The sequence below is a fragment of the Neolamprologus multifasciatus genome, chromosome 12 (genome assembly GCF_963576455.1).
Source record: "Neolamprologus multifasciatus chromosome 12, fNeoMul1.2, whole genome shotgun sequence".
NCBI lineage: Eukaryota > Metazoa > Chordata > Actinopteri > Cichliformes > Cichlidae > Neolamprologus > Neolamprologus multifasciatus.
The window spans coordinates 20,578,250-20,603,212 of record NC_140450.1 but is presented as its reverse complement, the minus strand read 5'-3'; the positions used below and the strand labels follow the sequence as shown (position 1 = coordinate 20,603,212).

At 40.8% G+C, this 24,963-nt stretch overlaps 1 protein-coding gene across 1 annotated transcript; it reads right to left on the bottom strand.

Moving 5' to 3' along the window:
- Window positions 1-21,540: 21,540 nt before the first annotated feature.
- LOC146506924 (arrestin domain-containing protein 3-like) lies at window positions 21,541-24,801 on the bottom strand. Its single transcript, XM_085180512.1, has 6 exons — window positions 23,960-24,801; window positions 23,798-23,858; window positions 23,522-23,693; window positions 23,320-23,407; window positions 22,977-23,233; window positions 21,541-22,513 (listed from the first exon to the last, which is right to left on the bottom strand). Exons 1-6 carry the CDS (start codon window positions 24,213-24,215, stop codon window positions 22,382-22,384), a joined length of 966 nt encoding a protein of 321 aa, XP_085036638.1. The 5' UTR covers window positions 24,216-24,801; the 3' UTR covers window positions 21,541-22,381.
- Between the last annotated feature and the right edge of the window lie 162 nt (window positions 24,802-24,963).

Here is a 24,963-nt window from a genome sequence, read left to right as displayed (position 1 = left end):
CAACAAAGAACATTTTACTGGTCAGATGAGATTGAGTTATTTGGCCACAATAACAAAAAGTATGCTCAGAGGAGTAACAGGAAGGCTTTCAGAACACTATACCAGCTTTAAAGCACAGTGGTGGTAGCATCATGCTCTGTGGCTGTTTTGCTGCCACTGATGCTGGTACATTGCAAAAAGTGGATAGAATAGTGAAGAACGAAGTCTACTACCAAATTCTTCAACTTCATCTCAAATCAACAGCTAGACAGTTAAAACTTGGACACAGTTGGATGTTCCAGTAAGACAGTGACCCAAGACACATATCAAAACTGGTCATAGAATGGATAAAGCAGGCTAACATTAAGCTTCTGGAATGGCCTTCCCAAAGCCCTGAGCTCAGCACTATTGAGAATTTGTGGACTATGCTTAAAAGTGGGGTCTGTTTCAGAAAACCAACCAATTTAAATGAACTGTATCAATGCTTTCATAAACAGTGGTCAAATATCCAACCAGACTTATGCCAGAAGCTTGTTGATGTCTACCAAAAGCATCTGGTTACTGTGCAATTTACTAAGTGACGTTTATCCAAATATTAGTGTGGGTGTAGGTATATATTTGAGCCTGTGTGGATTACAGAAAAACCCCATTCAAGCTTTTTGGACCCAATTCTTGCTTTTTAAAGTCATCTAAGATGTATCCGGTACAATCAGTCCACTCCAAAAAAAAAGAACAGTTCAAAGAAATCACTGCAAGCCTAAATTTACCATAACATTCAAAGGCCATTAAATTTAGATATCTATTCCAAAATACCAATACAGTCCTAATGTTTCATACCCCCTTCTACCTTTCAATGGAAATGAAGTTAAAATGACTGAAAATAGAACTCACTGATTTCTGGTTTTGCTTGTTTGTTTGGTTGGTGAGGTATTTTTTTCATTATAATGTTTCTGGGCAATGTAAAATTCATATTAATATACCATTGTGTTTTCTAGAATTTTCCCTCAAGAGAACTTTGTAATAGTTCACATCATAAGTACTTTTTTGACATCATTAGTCAACAAGGAGAATATTCAAAGCATATTACTCTAATTTTGTTGCCTCTGTCCTCCTTTGATCATATTGGAGAGGTTCTTGCTGTCATTTTGTGGACTTCAAAGGCAATCAGGCCGTTAAAGTCTTTGCCATCTCCTGCTGAGCAAGCCAGAAGTGTCCAAACAGACCTTGACCCTTAAAATCTTCAGTGGAGCCTGTTTTAATCAGTTCTGTAAAGGAAGGTAAAGATGAATGGAGAGAAAGAAAGCTGCACAGGAGATGGCCGGTGAGAATGTCAGCAAGATAATGACAGGGAGTAAAGGAGGGAAACATTCACGAGTAGTGGATTATTCCTTATTGGTGTATCTCTGTGATCAGTCTCCCTTTGGCCCTATATTTTCTTTCTTGATTGTATATCTAAAAACCTGAGGCTTCTTGGTTTACTGATACCTACGGGGGTAATTTCTCTCTTGTGGCTGCTTCTAGCTTGAGACACACAACCAAACTTTTAGACATAAAGGATTACAAAGGCTTCATTATTATGATTAAAAATGCTTGACATCACATTCGTTTTATAAACCCTTTGTTCTGTCCTCACTTCTTCATTAGAAAGATCCAAACTGTTTTCTGCCCACGAGAGCACAAATGACAAGTAAACGACTTTGGTAGCTAAAGGACACCAATATCCTCCAAGTAGGGCAAGTCTGGGTCAGTCACCTGCCTGATGACAATTTGTGTGAATGATCCCATTGTGGTCGCTGGATGTTTTAATCAGGTATGTACTTGAAACTTCATTTTATGTAGAGTCAATATTTTTAATCACTCTAACGTCTTCCACATGCAGTCATTTTTACCAGAAATGCTATAAGGAAAATTTTTAACTCACTCCTGTGGCCACTGTGTCCAGTATGTGTCTCCTTTGAAGGTGGCACCGTTTCTTCATTGGGACATCTCAGCCTGGCTTGTTAACCTGCAGCAGAAGGAGTCTCTGCACGCCAAGGCAGTTCCACAGATCTGGAAAGCCCAACATCTTTGGCTGAGTTAATAATGACATGAAGTAAACATTCACTGAAAAGTGACTTCATAACCAGCCAAATGAAACAACAGGAGTTTGGAGGTTTACAGTGTGGTTTTGACCACTTGTGTCCACATTTTGATTAAAGTGTTCCCATTTGCAGCGATACTGGCTCACTTGAGTGAATCTTTGCATATTAATATAAAGTGGAAACACTGGAAATGATATGTAGCTCAAATTTTCTTGTTCAGAAAAAAAAGGTTTTGCCCTTCATATTCTGGTTATCAACAATGAATCAGTTCACTTCATCAAAGTCACCCTTTTTTGTACTTTGCTATAAGCACAGTAAACGTTTTATGCTAACTGTTCAATTAATATTTTGCCCATAAATCTATGTGCAAATGTGGCAATCTCAAGGCTTTAGTCACTGTATTTTTATGAAGTATGATGCATTTTATTTTGCAGTGAAGGTGTATTCAAAATCACAAAACCATGAAAGCATCTGAAAAATGTCCTGTTCATTCCCACCGTGACTGTTTTTTTGGGTTTTTTTCAACATTCTTGAATCTACATTTTTAATTGAATATTGAGTATATAAATCCAGTTTATAGTACCACCATTTCCCCCGGGATAATGACCAAATTGTCTGAAAACAAAATATGCTATGCTTCAGAAACACGCGAATTTGTAGTGCAAAGTGGTTGAAGAGTTTGAGTTCCTCTATCACTTCTAGGAAAACCAAACAGTTTTTCCACTTTGGCAGTTGAGACGGTCACAGAAGTCCAGCAGGCATGTTTCCAGTAATGAGTGGGGACGTGAGCTCTTCCACTTCAACCCTCAAAGCTGCCATAGGAACCGTGTGGAGGATGGAACAACACAGATACTGTAACAGCTTGCACTTGTAAAGCTGAGTGAATCCTGGTGATAAAGAAGAATATCAGACATAAGTACAGCAGATCTGAACAAATGTTAGAGCTCTTATGATATACAGGTGTGGGGTCAGCACATACATCCACATGTAGCTGTTTCATGAGCACTTGATGACGCCTCGCTCCAACCAATATTTATTCCAGCATTGTTTGTAGGAAACAAATCACAAATGGAGGCAATTTTAATTACTTATGATTACACAGCAAGTCATGCCTGAGTTAACCTGATTATTCATATTTCTCTGGCAGTGCAGAGAATCAGGTTTATACAGCTGTAGGCTTTGTGACTGTATTTTGCAGGGTTAGTGTTGAAAAATTGGTTCTCTGACAGATGGACTTATGAACACCTACCAAACTGCATAAAACTACCATTGGTTAAATTCCCATTAGAGTAGATGTCATAAGGACCACATCTGGCCATCTGTCAGAAACACACAGTTTCACAAGGTGAAAATAATACAAGCTGTGCTGCCTGTAGTAAACAAGATTTTCAAGACACACAAGACACATAATATATCCTGGTGTGCAGAACTCAGAAATAAATTGATTCTTGTATATTTACTGAGTTTTAAATATTAGGGGTTGCACAGTGCTATGTGGAAAGCAGCTGAATATCTTGTGCACGGTACAATTAAGATTCTCCTAGATCCACAAGAAGACTCTGTAAACATCTTTGATTTATCACGACTCTCCCACATAACCATAACTCACTTTATTGGTCTATAATCCTCTTTGCAGGGACATTTCCCTCAGCCTTCAACTGGTCTGACTTTAAGTGACTCTTAGTGTTTCATCTGTTTTATTGGTTTTCTTTAAAAAGGAGGCTGTACAATATTATATTTGTTGTTGGACTGTAGTCCTGTACTAATGTTGGCATTATGCGTAGTGTATCCACACTCATTGAAACCACAAGGCCCTTCCTGGCAAAGTAACATGTATGACAGAAGTGTAACTCATAGAACTGTGGTGAGACACAGCTGGTCAAAGTAAACATAAAAAAACATTTTTTAAAAAACCCCAAAAACTGTCGGATGCCCATCTTAGAGTGACACTCATGGGTATAGCCACAAATTGAGAAATAATAACATGAATAATCTCCAGCTGTATCAGAAATTGTAACCCGTGGAGTACGGCTGTGGGAATTTAGAATACAAGCATCTTCATAAGACTGATGAAAAGTCTAACAGAAAAGAACTGTTTCTAATTAGTATACAAGCCTGTGATTTGATTTATTTACTGGCCTGCAACACTTTGGCACTCTAGCTGAATTTACAGTAAAATCAACAAAACACTGGTGTAGTACAGGGCTGCAATCACACAATTTTCACACTCAGTTAACCAAAGGATTTGGTGTTGCGCAATGAAAACAGCAGTTATGCTATGCTCAGAGTATTGTTTTCTTCTAAAGAACTGAGAAATAGTAAAAAGCTAGAGGGACAGTATAGGCATGCTCATCGCCAGGTTGGGTTTTCTACCGTAGCAAGTTTAGTTAGCAAGTTGTAACTACAAAATGTACAGTTGCAATGCACAGACACACATTTGTGCTATTTGATGCTTAAAAAAACAAAAAAACAAATATCAAGCTAACAAAATAACAGTCTGCACCACACAGTAGAACATCTCAAACAGATCCAATTAGCAGAGGGGAGGCCAAGCAGGCAGCAAATGGCTAAGGCTGTCATCACGTCTGTCAGTCAAAGGTTTGGAGAGAAATTATCTGAATATCAGGAGCGGGACCACGCCTCCAAACACATTATTATTGTTATTATTAGTGGTAGTAGTTGCCTAACAAACATAAGATCCCTGTTTTGATGTCAAAAGGAAACACAAATCCCTCTGGGGTTGTGTCAGGAAGAGTATCCGGCATAAAAATCAGATAAATCAAACATGCTGATAGCTTTGCATGTTTGATTTGGCAGACCCCTTGTGGATAAAAAGAAGCTTTTATTAGTATAACAGTAGTAGTAGTAGCAGCAGTATTCCATAATAATTTCAGTTGATGTAACAAAAGAATTTCTGAAATACTGAATAAATAAAGTAAATTTCATTCTCATGAAGCTGTAATCTGTCTGACCTCTTTCCCTGGTGCAAGTTGGAAGAATCAGCACGTCATGTTTAAATTAACCTTCAATACACAAAAGAGAAATCTTGTCGTGGGAAGCTCAAAACCATGCATACGAAGAGTTTCCAAATATCACTTGCACTCTGATAGCTTTATTTCCTCAAACTGTTTGTTAAGAAAACGTATCCATGAAACAAATCTTTTTCTCCGGGACTTTTTAACACATGCTTGTCAGATCACAGAAGTAAAAGGGTGAGTAATAATCCAAAGTGTAAACTGTGTTCCCTTTTTATTTATCTATTTTCATAACAGGATCATTTAGCACATACATTGCAGGATGACCTCGCCTTATTCTCCAAACAAACTCAGTGCCTGGATAGCTTAAGCATCAAATCAGTCACGTATACTGGGGTCATGGCACTGATTTTTAAATATTACTTTGAGTAGAAACCAAGCAGGAAAGGCCACCACTTCTGAAACGTGCCCGTGCTGAGGTAGATGGCAAAGAAAATGGAGCATCTGATACACAAAGTGATTCACAAAGAAAACAATGGGATCCTCGATTCATCCGCTTCTTAAGAAGCACTTAATAGTGCTAAAAATACCTTTAGCCACAGATGCAACAAGGATAACTGAATGAATGAAGATAACTGAACCCTATCCGTTTCAGAAACATGTTTTATACATTATTACTGTTCAGACTGACACTTAAAAAACTGTTTATAAAATCGGGAAGTCTGACTTGACAAGTTAACCCTGCTGACGTCTACAATCATTCTTAGATTAAAGCTGTAGAAAAGTAGAGAATACTACTTAATACTACCTAATAACCCTACTATTTATACTTACAGAGTTCAACCATGGAAGGGCTATCCTGACCCCCACCAGTAACAACCTACAACTGGGCAACAGGCAGCCTTCTATGCCAACCATGGCAAATAAGCCAAAACAAACTAGAGAAGATAACAGACAAAACAGGTGAGAGACTTTTACACCCTTAAATCAACTTTGTACTGAAATTAACACTCATTCATGCAATTGATTGCACAAAATATGGACCAAAGTACCTAAACATGGAAACCCGTGGCCTGAAGCTCCTGGCACACAGTTTTTGTGCAGATGTTGATTCCATAATAAGTCAATTCATAGATTAAGAGTGTTTCCCAATACTTTTGTCCATATAGTGTACATTTACACTTTCTTTTTAACCACGTGGTGATCAGTTACATTCATGTGACTAACAATATCTCTTTATCTTACAGGATGACCAGCAGATCAAGCCCCTGGAGGTCAGAATAACACGCAAATCATTAAAATATTCGCGAAATAACAGAATAGTTAAGTTAAATAGTTAGTTGTCATGTGCAGGTTTTTTAATGTGCAAAGATTTTCTTAAAGTACGGAGCCCAGCTAAATGTGCGTAGAAAACATATGCACTGTTCTCTAAAACAGGATACAATTTATTCTAATTCACTAACAAAAACAAAACTATGGAGATCTTGTATTCCAAAATGTCCTTTGTCTATGAGATTATTTTGTTCCATACTGTTTGGAAATGTTTTTCTCTTTTATTCCAGTTGCTGCTGAGTCTCCTCATCATCATTATTTTTTTCTGTCCATGGGTGTGACTGGTATGTGATGCAATGACGAGAGTGCTGTGCGAAGAGCAAAATTTGCAGTAAGATAGTTGATCACAGCAAGCCGCAGTGGCCTTTAAGATATATAATATTTTGCAAGACTGCACATGTCGAACATATGCTCAGTGTTTTGTCATTTCCAGTCAGATAACAAAGATTCTCTCATTTTTGTGATCATTGAGAGATCAGTTCATATCCAGGAATATTTTTCTTTTTAAACTTGCGTGTTCTCTCAAATAGAAATAGACAAGACAAAAAGACAAGCTTTCTCATGTGGGAACGGAGACTGGGAGAGCTACAAAGGCTCCTCTGTCCCCTCCTGCTCTCAGACATGAGTCAGGCTGAGAGAGGGTTGTCTCATAGTAACAGGCCTCCCTGCACTTAGCTTTGACTCCACAACAGCAACAACAAGCGGATAAATGTGAGTCTTTATTTTACTCATACATGTTTAAAGACCAGAAACGTCTTTTCTGGGTTCATCTGTGGTTAACAATCAATTTATTTCTAGTGTATGTTCTCCTCTTAGTCATCTTAGCTGAAGAAAGGTGATCAAAACAAACTGATAACAGATGTTTGAACTGGGCCCGCTTGATTCACCAACTCAGTTTCTAAGAATGACTTGAAAAGCAACATATATCATGGTGTTATCTCTCTGTTATAGGCAGTGCTCAACAGTGCTACTGATATTTATCCATTGACTGTTTTTACATTTAATTCTCAAAGTACATGGTGAAAAATGTCACTTATGCTTTACAGATAGCACAGGTGTTTAACCCAAACACATGCAGAGGGGTGATAGCTCGCTCACTGTGAAATATTTTCTTTTTCCTTTTTTTGTTTGGAGAAGTCATGAGAATGTTTGGACTGACATTCACGAGTCTGTTTATAGGTCATTTCCTTTCAGAGAACCAGGTCCTCTTCATCTTAAGGCACCGGTCTTCAAAAGTCTGGCTGTATACCCTGCCAACCTTTTTTCACAGTGTTACCTCACTTTATCAGACTCAACTCATCATTCTCAGCCACTTAGGACCACTGCTAGTACAATTATTATGTATTAAGAATGATACACATGGCTCTTTATCATCAAGTACAGCAGCTGTGGTCAAACTAAGGATTTGGCAACACTGATGAGTACCTAAAGATATGACTTGAGGGAAGACGTTGTGGTTGTACAGCAGGATTACAGACTTTTGTAGACTTTGGAGTGTCCTTTTCTTGCACACTCATCGCCCCATGCGGCCCCTTGTTTTGTGACCCGAAGTCTTCATCAAGGGCTGGTAACAAGGTCCATATGTGGTCACTTCCTCCCTCTGCTGCCCTAATGTGAGAAGGCTGTATTAACGAGGGACCAGGCTCCGTTGAGTAACTCCTAAAAGGAAGAAGAAAAGCACAAGCAGAGAAGTTAAGGTGTCCAATAACTTTCTCTGACGCTGAGATGCACACGAAGCAGCAGATCTGGAACTTTTTTGCTCCCTGTCAGAGACTGTGCAAGCAATCACTGGCGTCTGTTGAGGCTGAACACAACCAGGGATGTAAAGCTGAAAGAAACAAGTTATCCACATCTCTGTAACAATTGAAATTTTAATGGCTTTTAAAAGCGATAACAGTTTGAGACTGCACCTACACCAAGTGAAGTCTTGAACCTCTTTAGTTTCTGTGAAATATTAGTGTCTCAAATGACAGATCTCAACCTGAAATCATAGGACTTTGCATAACTGTAGATCAATATACTCATGGCAGTTGTTAACCTTGCCGGCTTTCAAAATCATATAGGGCTGCACTCAAGCTTCTGGTGAAGTCTTTTTTCTTTCTTTTTTTTGCTATGCATAAATGCTCTTTGCAAAAGATGTGACACAAAGGCCCCCGATGCACATTGATTGTGTCATGTGGATCCAGCGGTGAGAAATGAATTTGTCATAGAGATGAATGTGCTGCTACTAAATTAAAGGTGAATGCTTTCCTTCGAAAGCATTTGCCAGATTTTAACAGCTTTTTTGAATTGCTCGCCACCTGTTTATTACTTACTGCATGAGACCTCATATGATTTTGCAATACAGCTCAGACGGGTGAGAAATATAAACCCAATGGAAAAGGAGGCAAGAAAAAAACAGCCAGTTGAGACCAACTTATCCAAGAGCCTTGACTTTGTGTTGCTTTGCATTGTGAATGACATGAGCAGCAATCTGACAGTGATATCAATCCATTATTTGTTACTTACAGGACTGAAAAATAATGGTGTACAACACACATCATGTATTTTGTTTGTATTTTTCCCATCGAGACCATTTGGATCTAATTAAAGACAACATGAAAATAGTTCTTTTCATCTGGGAGACTCGGATGCAAGAGAATGATTTACTGCTAATAATAAAATCAGAGGAGAGTATCCCACTGAAAGGGATAAGCCAATGATCATTCATACAGAACATTAATTACAAATCAGATCAATAGTGATGTTCACTTTCCCATGAATGCAGACAAAGGACGCTGTGAGTTATTGACATATGTTAGAGGATTAACAACACATTCTTCAAAAGCATTGTTTGTTTATTACAGTGTGAAACGTTTTCCGGTCATTCTCTGCATGTAGCAGACAAAACACTTCCACAATCCCCAAATGTGCCATATTTTGTGGTCTCTGGTGCGTCACTGTGGCAATCTGTCTCTACGTGTTTTGTCACATGACATTTACACAATGACACCCATATGCAAGGTCAATGGTGGACGGCAAAGGGGATTGAAACTTTGAAACACTTAAAAAGGATACAATTATTCTACACAGTTCGGTAATTACCAAAAGAGGACAACTGATGGCTATTAAAGTAATAATCATGAGAATAAAGGTTAAAATTCAAGTTTTCCTCACTAGACATCACATATTCTGCAGTCTGTTGAAGAAATTATTTGGAATTCCTTATTTTGCTAAAGTGCAGTGCATATGACATCTGTTGACAACGCTCATTTGTCCCATAGGCAGTATAAAAGATGGGCGTAGCCTCTGTGATTTCACCCACTGGTTAACAAAGCTCCGTTATGAAGCCTTGAGTTGAGTTTTTGCCATAGCCATCTTGGTGTTTTGAAACTGGTGAGGGGTGGATCTGACTGAGAAAACAAGGACACCACATACTCACATTGCCTATTGACTTGTGATTGACAAATTGTTGGACAATGAGCATATTCTGGATAAACTCTTAGAATGATCATCCATCTGTCCATTTATTCAATTCAATTCAATTCAATTCAATTCAATTCAATTCAATTCAATTCAATTCAGTTCAACTCAGTTTTATTTATATAGCGCCAAATCACAACAACAGTCGACTGTGATTTATCAGTCCATTGATATCCATCCATTTTCTACCCTTTTTCCAGGCTGGGTCACTGGGGCAGCAGTATAAGCAGAGAGGCCCTCTCTCTTTCTACCAACTCATCTGGGGGAATACTGAGGCATAATCTCTCCAGCATGTCCTCTAAGTGGGCGTTCCCAGAACACCCCACCCAGGAGGCATCCTAATCAAATGTCAGATGAGCAATGTCACTCCACCCTTTTCCTGCTGAGAACACTAGCTTTGGACAAACCCTGGTGCTCATTTTTGCTGCAGACTGCTCAGGTGCAAGCTGGAGTTCACTAACTGATGAAGCCAAGAAAACTATGTCATCCACAAAAAGCAGAGACAAGATCCTGAGTCCATCAAGGTGGAAGGCTTCCACCACTTGTCTCCGCCTTGAAATCAGTGACAAACCTGTGGCAGCTAAATAGCTCGTAAACACAGGTCAGACACCCCATACTCCCAAAGCACCTCAAACAGGGTCCCCTAAAGAACACAGTCAAATACCTTCTTCAAGTCCATAAAGCACATGTAGACTGGTTGATAAATGGTAAATGAACTGGTTTTTATGCAGTGCTTTTCTACTCTTCTTGAGCATTCAAAGCGATTTATACAACACGCCTCATTAACCCATTCGTACACATTCATGCATTCTTGAGTTCAAACATTGAGAACAGTGCTTGTATGAATGTGTGTGATAATGAGAGTTAGTACCTTCAAACTCTGCTTTCTATCTAACATTCACACATATTTACACTCTGATGGACGCATCAGAGAGCAACTTGGGGTTTGGTATCTTGCTTAAGGATACACTGGCATGCAAAGTGGAGCAGTCAGAGATCGAACCACCAGCCTACTGATTAGTAAATGACCTGATCTACTTCCTGAACTAGAGTCACCCCAAACTCTCACACTTTGGGCAAACATCCATACACACGAACAAGATAAAGAGCTGGTCCAGTGTTCCATGACCAGGATGAAAACCTCACACCTCATTATTCCTCCTGAATATTAGGTACAAATAATAGATTTTTGAATGACCAAAACTTATTAAAATTAAAACTTCAAGTACTCAATATGACAGTTATGACCTGAAACTAGTGTCTAAACTGATTAAGTCATCAGGGGAGACATTTAATGAGGTCACAGAGCAAGAAAATCAAGAACCAGATTACTATACAACTGGAAGTCTTTGTGCAGCCAGAGTACTGCTGGCCATAAAAAAGAATGCAGGTTCATGGCACTTTCATTTATGAAACATGAAAGCTGGAAGTCTATCCTTTAAACCAGGTATGGGCGATTAATTTTTCCAAAGGCCTAAATGAGAAACTGAGGCTGCTGTCGAGGTTCTGCACTAATAAGCTGAACTCAGTTCTGCTCAATATTCTTTTAATTTCTTCAAAAGCTAGTTAGTATGGCCATCCATAACAGTCCCAGTTTCTTGTGTGGCCCCTTGGGAACATTAATTGCCCACGTCTGTTTTATCCTGCCTGTTCTTTCTTCTGACCAGCTGTGTGCAGCCCTGATTTTTGTGGGTTGGCCTATACTTATGAGCAGCTGCCTAAACTAAAAAGTTGGTATAAACCCAATAAAGATGTGCTTAACAGTGGTGTCTGATATTTAACTGTGCGTCCATCCATGATACAGAGAAGATTGACTCATATAGAAGTAGGGTCTGGTATTTAAAACATTTTACATTTGCAGTCATCAGGAAATTAAGCTTAGCTAAACTGCCTCACCTTCCTACAGAACAGACTGTGGTTCCCCTTTTAAAATGAAGGTCAGTAAAATGGTGACCATAACACACAAAGAATGAATTATGGGAGTAAATGAATGAATTTAAGGAATAAGTAAGACACAGATTTTTTTTTTCCTAAGACCTAAATTGCAGAAGCGCTAACTGTGCAAAAGGCAGAGCCAAGGCCTCAATGATGAGGTCTGTGAGTCCTACTCAAGTACAAAAGGCATAATGAGGAACACATGGTGTATGGACTAAGAGCCAAGTGAGAACTTAGGTGAGGAATACACAGAGACTTCTTATTCCACTGGTCTGTTAAGAGAGCTTTGCACACAAAGAGAGCATAAAACATGATGCTGAGTATAATTACCTTTGTTTCATTTCCCTCAGTATTCTGTCTGTTTCCTCCATCTAGTGGCCAAAGCATATAAAGTTCTCCAGTAGCTTTAACTACTTTGTAAAATAACCTGTTGCCCAACTTGGAGATTTTTTCATCTGTTTTGAAGAGCAAGATAACATGTTATTGTTTGTTTGTTTTTTTGTTTTTTTGCATTGATATTTTTGTATATGCACAAAAACTTATCTGTTATAGAGCAGTGTGCCAGTTTTTTCACTGTCATAATTTAATTACTCCTCATTATAATTGCTATATTCATTCTGAAATCCAGTATCAATGCAAGTATATCTAAGAGGAAAGTCACGTGAAGACTGTTGGGCTCAAAGCACACTGGATTTTTCACATTACTGCACTCTGACTAGACCATAATAAAGCCTCTGTGTGCTTCACCGCAAAGATTTGCTCGGCCATAATAAGATAAATATAATAAAATTAACATTTGATGGTGAAATTATTATTATTACTATTGTTTTAAAGACTTTAACTTTGTCAGACTGCTCATGTGATCACTGCTGTCCATCCAACACAAGAGGGCAGTGTTTTCCCTTTGCCTAAAGGGAGGGGACAATCAGGTGAATATTTCTCAAGGTCAAAATTACACATCATGGAGCGTTTGGGCAGGTAACTGGGTTATCTAAAGGTTCAGCAAAACGCTAAAAACCAATTCATGATGTAGCAACACTTTAATAAAGAGTCCATAATATAGCACAGCTGTCCTAAAAAGACAGCTTAGCTTACATTAATAGCACTACAGCTCATCAGTTTCCCCACTTATGTCAAACATCAGCTCATCAAATCATCTGATGGTCTGCTTATTAAAAAATCCACTGTTTATGATTTGCTTTCGTAATTCTAATCACATCAGCTAAGACTGAGGGTGCTTCTGGCAGTGCAAGGAGATGTGTGATTAACAAGCCCCTCAGTGACAAGCATTACATACACATAAGCAAAGCAGACACTATACCAAAATGACAGAGAAAAAAGTCCGCCTGTCTAAAGCGGGAGCTGCAGTGGTTGCACCATTTGCTCACATGCAACCAAATGCATGCACACACACACACACTCAAAAACCATCTCTGAACTCATCCACAGGAAATGGATCTGAGCAGTGGAGGAGCTGAGTTTGCCGCACAGGCACACACGCGCATACACACACACACAGAACGCCTGCACCCCCATTGGTTGACGTCTCTCCACCCCACCGCAGGAGTCTCTGAGGGGTCTGCTGCAGTACTCTGCTCCAGGGGCCTGGAAACGCTGGAGTGAGCCATTTTTTTCCCCCTCTCTACTTCTATTTTTGGGCTGGATATCGAAGGTCCACAGCCTCCCTCATTTTCCACTGTTTTCCAGAATACTGGTTCCCAGTGTGCACTGTTCGTATGGCATTCAGTTCCTTCTCTGCAGATAAAAACAGCAGGCCTCTAGCTCAGAGAGGCAATATGATACGACTGAGACAACAAGAATCTGTGCAATAAGCTAGTGAGGAAGGACGCATAAATCGTGCCTCTGCTGCAGGGCCCAGGGGCAGCAACCCAGTGCTCAGCCAGCCATGTAGACTCAGGCCACAGCTAAAAGAATTTGGGAAGGACCCTTCCTGCAGCCCACACCCTCCCCCACCCTAACAAAAAGAAAGGATTTAACCAGTCCTCAGTCAAACGAAAAAGAAACAAGTTTTATTATTTCAAGTCAAAGCCAAAGGTCTTATTTTACATTTTCTGCTGTCTGTTGTGGGAAAGTGACCCTCAGTAATATGCTGTTTATGTGTAATTAATATAACTATATAACTAGTACAATGTAGCGAATACTTTATTTAATGCAGAGTAGCATACAGAAATGTCAAAAGCATCCTTGTTTAACCCTAGATCACATATTACAATGGCCATTTTGAGCTTCCAAATGTTACACTGATGAAGGAAAACCCCGTAAAACATAAACAACAACAGTAATCATAAAAGGGATGTTTATTCTGATAATAATAACTGCAAGTATAGCTGCAGTTCACGACTAGAGCTCAGCTGTTGCACTGATCTGTTCATAATGGGACTGAAGAGTTAACTTATACTGGCAAATGTCACAGGCACTTAGAAAGTGCTTGGCAGAGTCATGAGTGTATAATGTGTAAACACGGGAAATCCTAATTGAAATGGCACAGTTAAAGGAAAATAAAAGGGCCAGCATCTCATGGGTTTGCAGCCACTACCTGCAGGGGGAATCAATCTCATCAAGCAAAGATCTCCAACCTCAGTCTGAGAGTAAAACACAAGAGTATCTGCCCACATTCATAAAATAGAGGGAGGTCCCTAATTCCACAATAGCCTATAGGGCTTCAGATTCATGTAAGAACCTGTCAGAGGGAAGAAGCATGTTTATGAATGAACAAACTGCTTCCCTGCCCAGGTTCATTGTGGTGTCTGTTTGGCATGGGGATGGACAAGAAGTCCTGCACTTTAAAACTGCTGTGTGTGGTTTTTTATGCATTTAGTTGTCACAGTTGCAAACATTAAGGAAAAAAACTAAACTTAATAAACTTGTGAAAAAACAAAGGCAGAGATGTTTGGGGGGAAATTCAGAGTTTGTAATCTGTTTGCAGGATCCACATTTTTTTACAGCTGTTTGGTGTGACAGCTGATTGACAGCATGTGATTTTGATGTTGTTGTTGTTGTTGTTGTTTTTTAAAGCAGTGGTTTCTGTTATCTCCGCGGCCTCAGAAATGGGTATCCGGCTTATTGATGGTGGGGAATGCCAGCGGGCATTAGAACAGCAAGCGGCCATCTGCCAGCCTAGCGAACTAGCAACCCCACCAGCTGCAGTCGCAAAACGCCCTACAAAGCAGGACATGCATGCAGCTTCTGACGTCTGCGGCCACACTGCGCTACAAAGCCCAGAAAAACCAGGAGCGGAAACAATGAGAATCAAGCTTATAGACGCCGCATAGGTCCACCGCTGGCAAGTTTTTTTGAGGGAAGAGGCTGCTGTTAAGTGCACATCAGTTCATTTCGGATGGCCGGTTTGCGCGAATATTTTTCCACGGTGAAAAAATCTACATAAAAAGACTCATGCAGGGGCACTTTAATACCCCGACATGGCGACGGCAAGAAAAGGGAGAGAGCTTTTTACTATTTTGGAAACTAGCGCGGACACAGAAAGTACAGCGGCGTGCGACAGCCAAGACTCTCCGCTTAACCTTTCGGCCGATGTGAAGTGGTTTGAGATTCCGTACAGAAAGCCAGACTCGGACGAGGAAGACGAACTGCGGGAGGAAGAGGAAGAGGAGGACGGCGAGGGGGAGAATGGATTCACGAGCACAGCAGCAGCCGCGGCGGCGGAGACTGCAGACGCGGCCAGCTTCATCGCAGGAGGAGGCTGCAACATAATTTTAGTCACAGGCAGCAATGGGCTCAAGCACGACGAGGAGGAGTATGCAGAGGACTGCTATTATTCTACCTCCACTAACTGCTCTGACACCACCTCGAACGATTCGGATATTGATTTCTCCGATTTGGAGGAGGAGGAGGAGCGCAGGAGTTTTTTCAGCTTTGAAGATGACTTGGATGAAGACTGCACTTCTCCCGACTTCTGGGGCGAGCCTGACCAGGTAATTTCAATCGAGCCCTTCTCCGCTGTCAGTGGCCCTCAGCACTCGCTGGGGGACGATGCTGACACCCGTGACTATTTCCGGATACTCTTCCCAGATTCTCTTTTTGAACACATGGTAGAACAAACAAACAATTACGCCCTCTATCGGCAAAGGAGGAGCGGAAAATCAGACCCCCACTGGCACCCAACTGATGTTAGGGAGATGAAAGCTTATGTGGGGCTGAATATTCTTATGGGCATCAATCAGCTTCCAGACACCGGCATGTACTGGGCCAGTGATATTTTCATCGGCAATGCGGGCTTTAAAAAGACAATGACGGCGAGGCGCTTTGAGAAACTCACCCAGTATCTCCAGCTGTGCGACCGTGAGTCAGAGCCTGTGCGTGGGGAGCGTGGATATGATGGCCTCTTCAAAATCAGGCCTCTCCTTGATGTGGTGGAGAACACCATGTGGGACGCGTACGTGCCCAATCGTTGTTTGACCATAGACAAGTGTGCCATTGTCACCAAGGGACGTTTCTCCCCCACCCAGTACATGTCCTCCAAGCCCCTCAGGAAGGGGCTGACAGTGTGGATGCTGTGTGACTCTCGCTCAGGCTACTGTCATCGAGCCAAGATCTACGTAGGCCGGCCCAGTGAAGACGAGGCAGCAGCCTGCCTCAGTTACAGAGTGGTAACCGCTTTAGTGCGCGGCCTGGAGGGTCAGTACCACCATCTCTTCATGGACAGCTTCTTCACCTCTGTGCCCCTCCTCCAGAGGCTGCTGAGAGACGGACAGTATGCCTGTGGGCCCACTCAGCCCGGGCGCAAAGGTTACCCAGAGGTCCTCCGCCCACGAAACGTCGGAAAGCTGTCCCAGGGAGAGTTCTACCAATGCCAGCGTGGCAACCTGGTTGCTACTGTGACAAGGGACGCCAAGGTGGTCAGCTGCCTGTCCACCAACTCCGCTCCAGGAATTGTGGGCATCAGTCCAGGCCGGCAGCAGCACGAGGCAGACAGAGATGGTGAGAATGACAGCATAGACAGCTCAGGTTTGTCTTTTGGCGTGCCCCGACCTCTGCCCTTGCTCTTGTACCAGGAGAACATGAGGGGCGTGGACCTGTGTGACCAGCTGAGGGAGTGCTACCAGGTTGGCAGGCCGTGCAAGAAGTGGTGGCGCTTCTTCCTGTGGTTCTATGTCAACCTGTGCATCGTCAATGCATACATCATCCTGAGGGAGAGCCGGGGGGGCGCGCCACCAGCGGGCTTCAACGGCAAGCAGTTCACCCAACGTCACTTCCGCGTTCGCCTGGCACAGCAGCTGATTGGAGACTACCAAGGGGCGAGGGGCATGGAGCGGGCAGCACGCAAGAGACACGCAGATTCACCCATAGAGTATGGACATCGCCTAGAGCGCATGTCGGAGCGCTCGCGCCGCTGCAGGAACTGCACCAACAAGGGACTGCGACATGAAAGCGTGTTCGGCTGCAAGATATGCAATGTCCACCTATGCAGGGGAGGGTGCTTCTCTGAGTTTCATAAATAGAAATGAACTGTTTTTGTTTTGTTTTTATATCCTTTGTGTAATCAAACAACTTGTGTCAAGGGATTTTTTTTAGAACAGTAAAAACAATTTGTAATTCCAAAGGTTACCACTACAAGTGCACAATATAGTCACACTTTATGTAGAGCTAGTTTTAGTTTTAGGAGTATTATTGCACGTATAATAGAGAAAAATAATAAGAGAAACTGTAGATTATTTGAATTAGTATAGAATGTTTTGGCAACTTGCCTTCTGTAACACTGACAGAATTGCCTTGTGTCACTTTTTTATACATTTAAAATATGTTAAGGATTTTATATAAAAAAAAGAAGAAGAAGAAATCAAACTTTTCTGCACTTACAGAAAAAAAGATCAGAAAATGTTTACAGTGGGAAGTTTATCTTTCTCCTTTTCCAAAATAAAAACTTCATTTTAATGCACTTAACAAACGCAGTTCTTTGTTCCCGTGGCCTTGAAAGCATTATTCATATTCTAAGGAGAAACAATGAAATGTGAGCTTTAATGAACATGCGCTCCTTTAAAAACAGGTTCAGCTCTGGTTGCCCCCTCTTCCTTCACTCATGAAAATCTGTGTGTGTCTCTGGCCGTTCAAGGGGACGCAGCTTGGAGCAATTAGAGAGTAGAAAAAGCCCCTCAGTAGTCTCCAGCCAATGGACCCAGTGATGCCATTTCTTTCTCCAACCACACTAGAGACACAGAGCCATCTGTGGCCCTATTACACTCAGTCCAAACCCAAAGAGTGGTACTTGTCACTGACACGAATGGAAAATGGAAGAAAGGCAGCAGAGACGCACATTTCTACAGAAGCTTTGTTGATGGATCGATTAGAGTTTGAATCGTGTAAAGCAGCTTGTGCACAATTAGTGAAATGAGTGTGCGCAGAATCAAATCTGCTCCCGAAGAAGCGGGACCGGTTAGATTGAGAAATATTCAGATTTAATATGTATTTACGTAAGATTTTCTGCACACTTTGCTGTCTGCTGGCAAGCTAAAAGCCTGTACGTAGGCAGAAATAGGCCGCTTGAGCAGGTCAGACTCCCCGTCTCCCGTGTCTTTCCTTCTGAAGTCTCTCTCCTTCCTCTCTCTCTCTCTCTCTCTCTCTCTCTCTCTCTCTCTCTCTCCAGGCGCTGCTGTGCCATCCTACACATTCATGCACCCTCCCTTCCTCTTCACTCCTCTCTCTCTCTCTCTCACTCCCTCAGCCGTTCCCCAGCTGGGAGAGGGTTAGTCAACTGGACGCCCATCCCGCTGATCTGCGGGAGCCCCATGGGGAGTTGCCATGGCAACCGTGGCCGATGAAGACAGGGAGTCGCCGGCAGGCTCACATGGTTGTCATGGTACTCGCTCTGGCTACGGAGGTGGGAGGTGCCACAGGCCACACCTCCCTCTACCCTGTCTCCAAAACCCAGGAAAGGCTGCGGCGCGTGTTGAGTGTCTGCCTGTGTGTGTGTGTGTGTGTGTGTGTGTGTGTGTGTGTAGAGAGCTGGCTGGCTGACAAGCCTGCACTGTACATGGAGCCAGACTGGTTACCAGGCAGGCTCTGCTACAGAGCAGCCAAGACCATGAGTGCAGCCAAAAAACTGAACCAAACTGCTGCCCTGTAGAGACGCCTTCATGCAGGTGTTCCCGGAATTAGAGGAATCTGTCACACACTGCACTTCATCATTCCCAACCATACTGACAGCTTGTATGCTGGTATACTGAAGAACATGGCCTACACTGTCGCTGCTTTTTGCAGATATCTCCATGCAGGCGGGGGAGGCAGAATTAGCTTGATTTGTCTGTGTTTGACCACACTCCAGATTTCTATTGTATTCAACCGTAAACCGTTTAGATCCTGTAATTTCCTCCTTCTTTCCAGCTTGCGTTGACATACGTCAACCGCTGCCAGTCTTCCTGTGCCCACATAGTCATTGTACTGTCAAAGTATTACAGTTACTTACAATAATTGATATACTAAAAGCCATTAGTGACATATATCATTTTATGTTTCCACTCAAATGTTAATAGACTTCCTAACACACTCAAGTCATACACGCTGACAAGTCAGCTGCAACAGATGTGGGTTGAAATATGATTTTTAATTTTCCAATTACATAAATAGCAGTGCGGTGGGCAGGCAGGCCAGAACATTAGAATCAGTGCAGGTCACGCTCATGTTTTTGTATTATTAATGCTGAGATCTTTTCTGTCATTTTTTTTCCTCTGTTTTGTGGGCTGACTGTGAAATCGTGAAGCCCTGTTTGTGCTGAGTCAGAACCAGACACTGCTCTCTCTCTCCCGCTACCTCTCTTTCTCTCCCTGTGGGTAGGTGGGTGTGCTGTATGTGGTCCCGCAATAGTCAAATGTTTCTAGGATTAATCTCAACCATAAAATGCTCAGCTCTCAAGATGTTGTTCCTTCCTAGGCAAGGAAAGATGTCTGAGTCTCTGTCAGGAACATGGGCCTGGTTTCACTTAAGAACCGCTGGTTGGGTAACACATGTTCTGTTAGAGTCATGAATGTGCCTTTGTTAAATACTTTCCTCTGTTGCAAAACGAGTCCACGGACAACGACGAGCTTGAGAAAGCCCTACCATCTGATTCTCAGCTCCTTCTGAGTCACTGTGTCTCGCCGCTGCTGCGCTGTGTAAATGTTCCACACAAGACTGAGGGAGATTTGGAGATAAGGAATTATGTAATTAAGCAGTCTCTCATATAAGAGAAAGTTTGTTTTAAAGAACTAGTTTAGACCAGTTCAAAATTCTGATTATTTCATACAACTATGTCAGGAAGAATCTTACTCTACTGTACAAGAACTGTGGTTAGGTACTTAACTTACAATGTGTGTCCATTTAATGTTACTTTGTACTTCACAATTATGCACAGAGATATGTGAAATTTGTTCTTTTTGATTGGATGGGTGTAGATGCCTGTTGCCTATTTAACAAAGACTGTATGTTGATAATACAACACATGATTAGTATTTAAAGCAGCAGTTACCAAATTTTTTTGAATTGTGACTCTTTTTAAAATCAAGATCTGACCGAGGTGCAGAATTTAATTCAAGTGGTGTAACAGAAGTATTGCATTAACTGTCCAGGAATTACGGGCTTTTTGTTTTGTTTTGGGGGGTTTGCATCGTTTTCCATTTTCAGAGGCTCAAAAGTTATTGAACAATTGCCTGACATTTGGATTTATGGCCAGTTAGTGCCTTAAGTTAAATTAAACTGCCATAGTAAATTTGACAATTTTCAATATGAGGTCTAAGAAATGTCAATGAAAGTAAAGGTGGCCATTATTAGGCTGAAAATAAACCCATCAGAGTGACAACAAAAACTTTAGGAGGGGACAAATCCACAGAAAACACCTAAGTGGATGATCACAGATTTTTTTCATTGGCCCTTTCCTTGTGTTTTGTGTGTTACAGCATCATTGTACTATTTGCTGTGTTTTCTTAAGTTTGAGTGCATTTGACCTTTCAGGGCTGCTGTAAAAAAAAAAATACTCACCACTAGTTACACTCAATAACAGAAAGGCTAGATTAGACAGAAAACATCTAAAATAACCTAAAACAGATTAAATAGAAATGATCTTCTACCAGAATGATGGGAAGAGAAAAGAGGAAAGGAGCTCAGCTCATGACTTAAAGCATACCGCATCATGCTTCAAACACGGTGCAGGCGTGGGAATGTATAACTGCCAATGCCAGCTAGCATTTACTGATGATATGACTGCTGATGAAAGTAGCAGGGCTATACTCTCGTGACCCAGAGCATATGCAAAAGCAACCCAGGAGTTTATCGAGGCAAAGAAATGGGATATCCGTCAAAGGTCAAGTCAGTCACCTGATCCCAACCCAATAAAGCAGCTTTTCATTTATTGAAGACAAAACTGAAAGCAGAGAGATTCACAGACAAGCAGCAGCTGCCGGCGTCTGCAATAAAGGCCTAACAGTGGGTGTTAAGGTTGTCACTGACTTCACAGGATTTAAAACAAGTATTAAAAATAATCCTTTTAATTATTTAATGTTATTAAATATTATCTCAGTCTGTCCAGTTACTAAAAAAAACGAGGGCTTTGTGAAAACCCTTGAATTACAGTCTGCACTTCAGTCAGATCTTGATTGTTTGATTGAAAATCCCCCGTGATGGTGTACAGAGGTATATTTAATAAACATCCGGCTTTGACCTAACTTCCTAATTTGGAATAAAAAAAAAAGTGGAGCTGTGTGTAGTGAAAGACACATTTAACTCTAAATTTATCTTACTATAAATAAATAAAAATCTCTAATTCCTACTGATCAGTTACGGATTTCATTTTCCAAGAATGAGTTTTTTTCATCAAAATAATTGCAGTTGTTAATAAAATAGATTTTAAATTAAGCATTTTTTTTTATTTTTATCTAAATGTTTAAATCTATCTTGGGATTATTATTTTTTTTATTTATTTATTTTAGATTTTGCTAGTCATATTTTTCCTTCAAGCAAATAATCAGATAAACTCCAGAGGCAGTAGTTCCTGGTGCTGATGCTTGATCTGACAGGTGCTGTTCAGTAGGACAGGAGGAAATATTAAAACCCAAATCCAGGAAATCTTAACTACAACCATCTTATTTCAGTCGCTAAAAATGTTTTAGTTTATTTTGTAAGCCAGTTGGCCTCTGGTCAAGTTTCAGTTACAATGGTCATCAGTAATGAATATAAAAGGGCACGGGTGTGTATTGAGTTTTTGATATTTGAGTGTGGTTTTAAATGCATTAAGTTGTGAAATCTGTAAGATCGATTGGCTTCTTGTGCTTTTATTGCTGTAAAGTGATACCTGCATTACTTTCTTTGGTTGTGGGATACAGTGCTGAAGAATACACACTCTCTCATTTAGATTTTTGTAGAGAAAAAGGTGAAAAAGCCTCAAATTGCTCAACTGAGCCCCTGAGACTACTGAGGGGCTTTTTCTACTCTCTAATGTGGCCCACATCTCCACCTAGTGGATACTTGGGAAGTTGCCCACTTGAGGTAGTTCAAACATCCACTTATTTAAACTCAGCGATGAGGAGCAGAGTTGCTCATGTTTTTATTTTCAGTCCTGATATTCATTTCAAAGAACATGCAAGCCACTTCCTGGTGATCTAACACATCCTTCTAACTAGGAAACTTTCTAAACCAGATGGATCTCTTTTTCGTCTTTTTCTCATGTGGTTTTGGTGAACCCAGCAGGATGACCAGAGGGAGTTTGATTACAGGCTCTCTTGACAGAGGGACATCAAGGGTAACCTGTACAAATAAAATAAAGATACTTTGATTACTTACATTCTTTTTAAGTTGTGTCTGATTTTGCCTTTAATCAAAATCTACTTCTTCTGTAGACTAGATTGTATAATGCACTCCGTGTCTCCACCACAGGACCAGTGTTTACTGAAAGCACTGGCTTAAATCTGTTTGAGCGGATGGCATGGAACAGGTTGGACTGCAATGTGACGCTTTATGTGGTCTCATCAGTGTGTGGACAAGCCATGAGGAAATCTCCCCTTTCCTCCCTCTCACACTTCCTGTTCCCAGTATGCAGCCACTGTGTGGTGCTGTTATCGCTGTGCAAATGTATCCCAAAAAACCTCAGATCTCATTTGACTTATTGTCTCAATGTTACACTGTTTCATCTTAAAATACGGTATTATTCTGTAATGTAACCTGGTGTAAGGCCATATCATTATACTATGTCTTTAAACACAGTCTGTACCTTGAGTCTGTACTCCAGCTTCATCATGCAGCAGTTGAAGAAGGTAGGAGGGAGCTGCGGAGGGATACTAAGAACTTTGGTGGTGGTCTGACTGGTTTCCGCCGGAACAGGCTCTCCTGTCCCAAACAGGATGTCATTTGTGTGCACTTTCCTCTTTGACTGAGCAACAAAGGTCTGCTTCTCACACAGGTAGAATTTGGGTATTACTGCATGTGCTGAATCATTGAGCACTTCCACAGAGACTCCCATTGCCTCACCTGTGTATGTTTTTAAAAAAAAACACATTATTTATGTCTCAGTTAACAAAATTTAGGAAAATATAGTCTGTGAGACATCCGTTTACCTTGCTTTAATCCCATTTTTTCTGAGGTAACATTCATAGTTACCTTTCCAGAGCCATAAAATGAAATCCTAGTTGCGTGTTGTTGCTCCTAGTACAATAATAATAATTTTTAAAAAAGGCAATGAAGTCATGACACATTTAGGAGAGCTGAAGTTAAGATCAGTCCAAAAAAAAAAGTTTTTTGTTTTTTTTTGTCTTTTACCTGAAGTCCAATGATAATCATTTCTGATTTGGAGGCAAAGGGGAACTCAGACTTGGTCCGAAAAGGAAACTCAATCTTGGTTTTGTGTACAAGCCAAATCGACTGAGTAAGCTGTGCTCGCAAACTGTATGTGATCCTGCCCCATTTCCCTTCATAAGATGAAGGCATGTCTCTGAAAGAACACAGAGGGAAATTATTTCATTCACACATATGGAAAGAAAGTGTTTACATAATATAGATTTATTATTAGAGATCATGTTAGAGGGGAACACATACACATCTGGAATTACAAAGTTGAATGAATACACATTCCTCCCAGGGCTGATGGTTACTGAACCTTATAAAAAGAAACACTTTATGTTACCTGTATGTTCGTCAGTATTTATAACAGCAATTATATATCTATCAGCTCACAAACTTTACTGGGACAATACTAACCATCTCCCTTTTTATCTTGAAGAATAATGTGTTCAAAATAAAAGTATTTCTTCTTGTTGCTGTGGGCCACAATATCCTCTCCTTCTTTTTCATGCCAAGTTACCTTAGCCTTCCCTTTGGCTTTGACCGAAAAACACTGCACTTTGATTTCCTTGCTGGTCACCACTATCACATTTCCAGAGAGGATGTCCCCGGGGGAGAAGGTGCCTTGTTCGTTCACCTTGTTGAATTCCACAAAGAGATGCTTGACGGTCATTAGAAGGATATATCAAACAGTCTTCTTATGGAGTGAAAGTGAGAGAATCCTCGTTTGGTTGAAATTAAATCCCAACAATTTACTGCAAGCAGGTTTGACTTGATCCGCTGAGATGGAGTCTTTCCTTGATGAATAAGGATGCCAGTAAGGCAGGCGTACTCAGTGGAGCAGTGGACCTTCTTCAGAAGCTGTATCTGCGTCACACAGTATCATGTGATCAAGCCTGCAGGTGTTGCTTTCACAAAGGTAACTCTAGCCTCTACCTGTGTCACTGGTAATGGTATCGTATTGTATTACTTAATGATCAAGCTAAGTGATGAAAAATTGGTGTAGAAAATTCAAACAACAGATTTTTGAGGGCAACATGATGTCACTTTGTGTTGATTTTTATCAGATGACTGTTTTTTTAATGTTCTAATATGACGTTAAAGGTGAAAGATTTTGAATGTGTTTGAATACTGAGTCACAATACAATTAATTTAACCTTATCCTAACCATAAAAGGTACATAAGATGGAAACTTTGTTTTGAATTAAGTGTTAAGAGTGAAAGTCTGAAAACAGAGACCAATCCAACTTGTTCAGCATTTGATATACAGTGTTTAAGCAATAAAACTTGAAAACGTAATAATTAAAGGTTTTAGCACAACTTTGTGTGAATCAGTTTAGTTAAAAAGTGCTGAAATACACTGAATCATTCACCTGACAGTCAAAGTGCCGAACTGAAATTCACACAGAAGAACTTGAAAA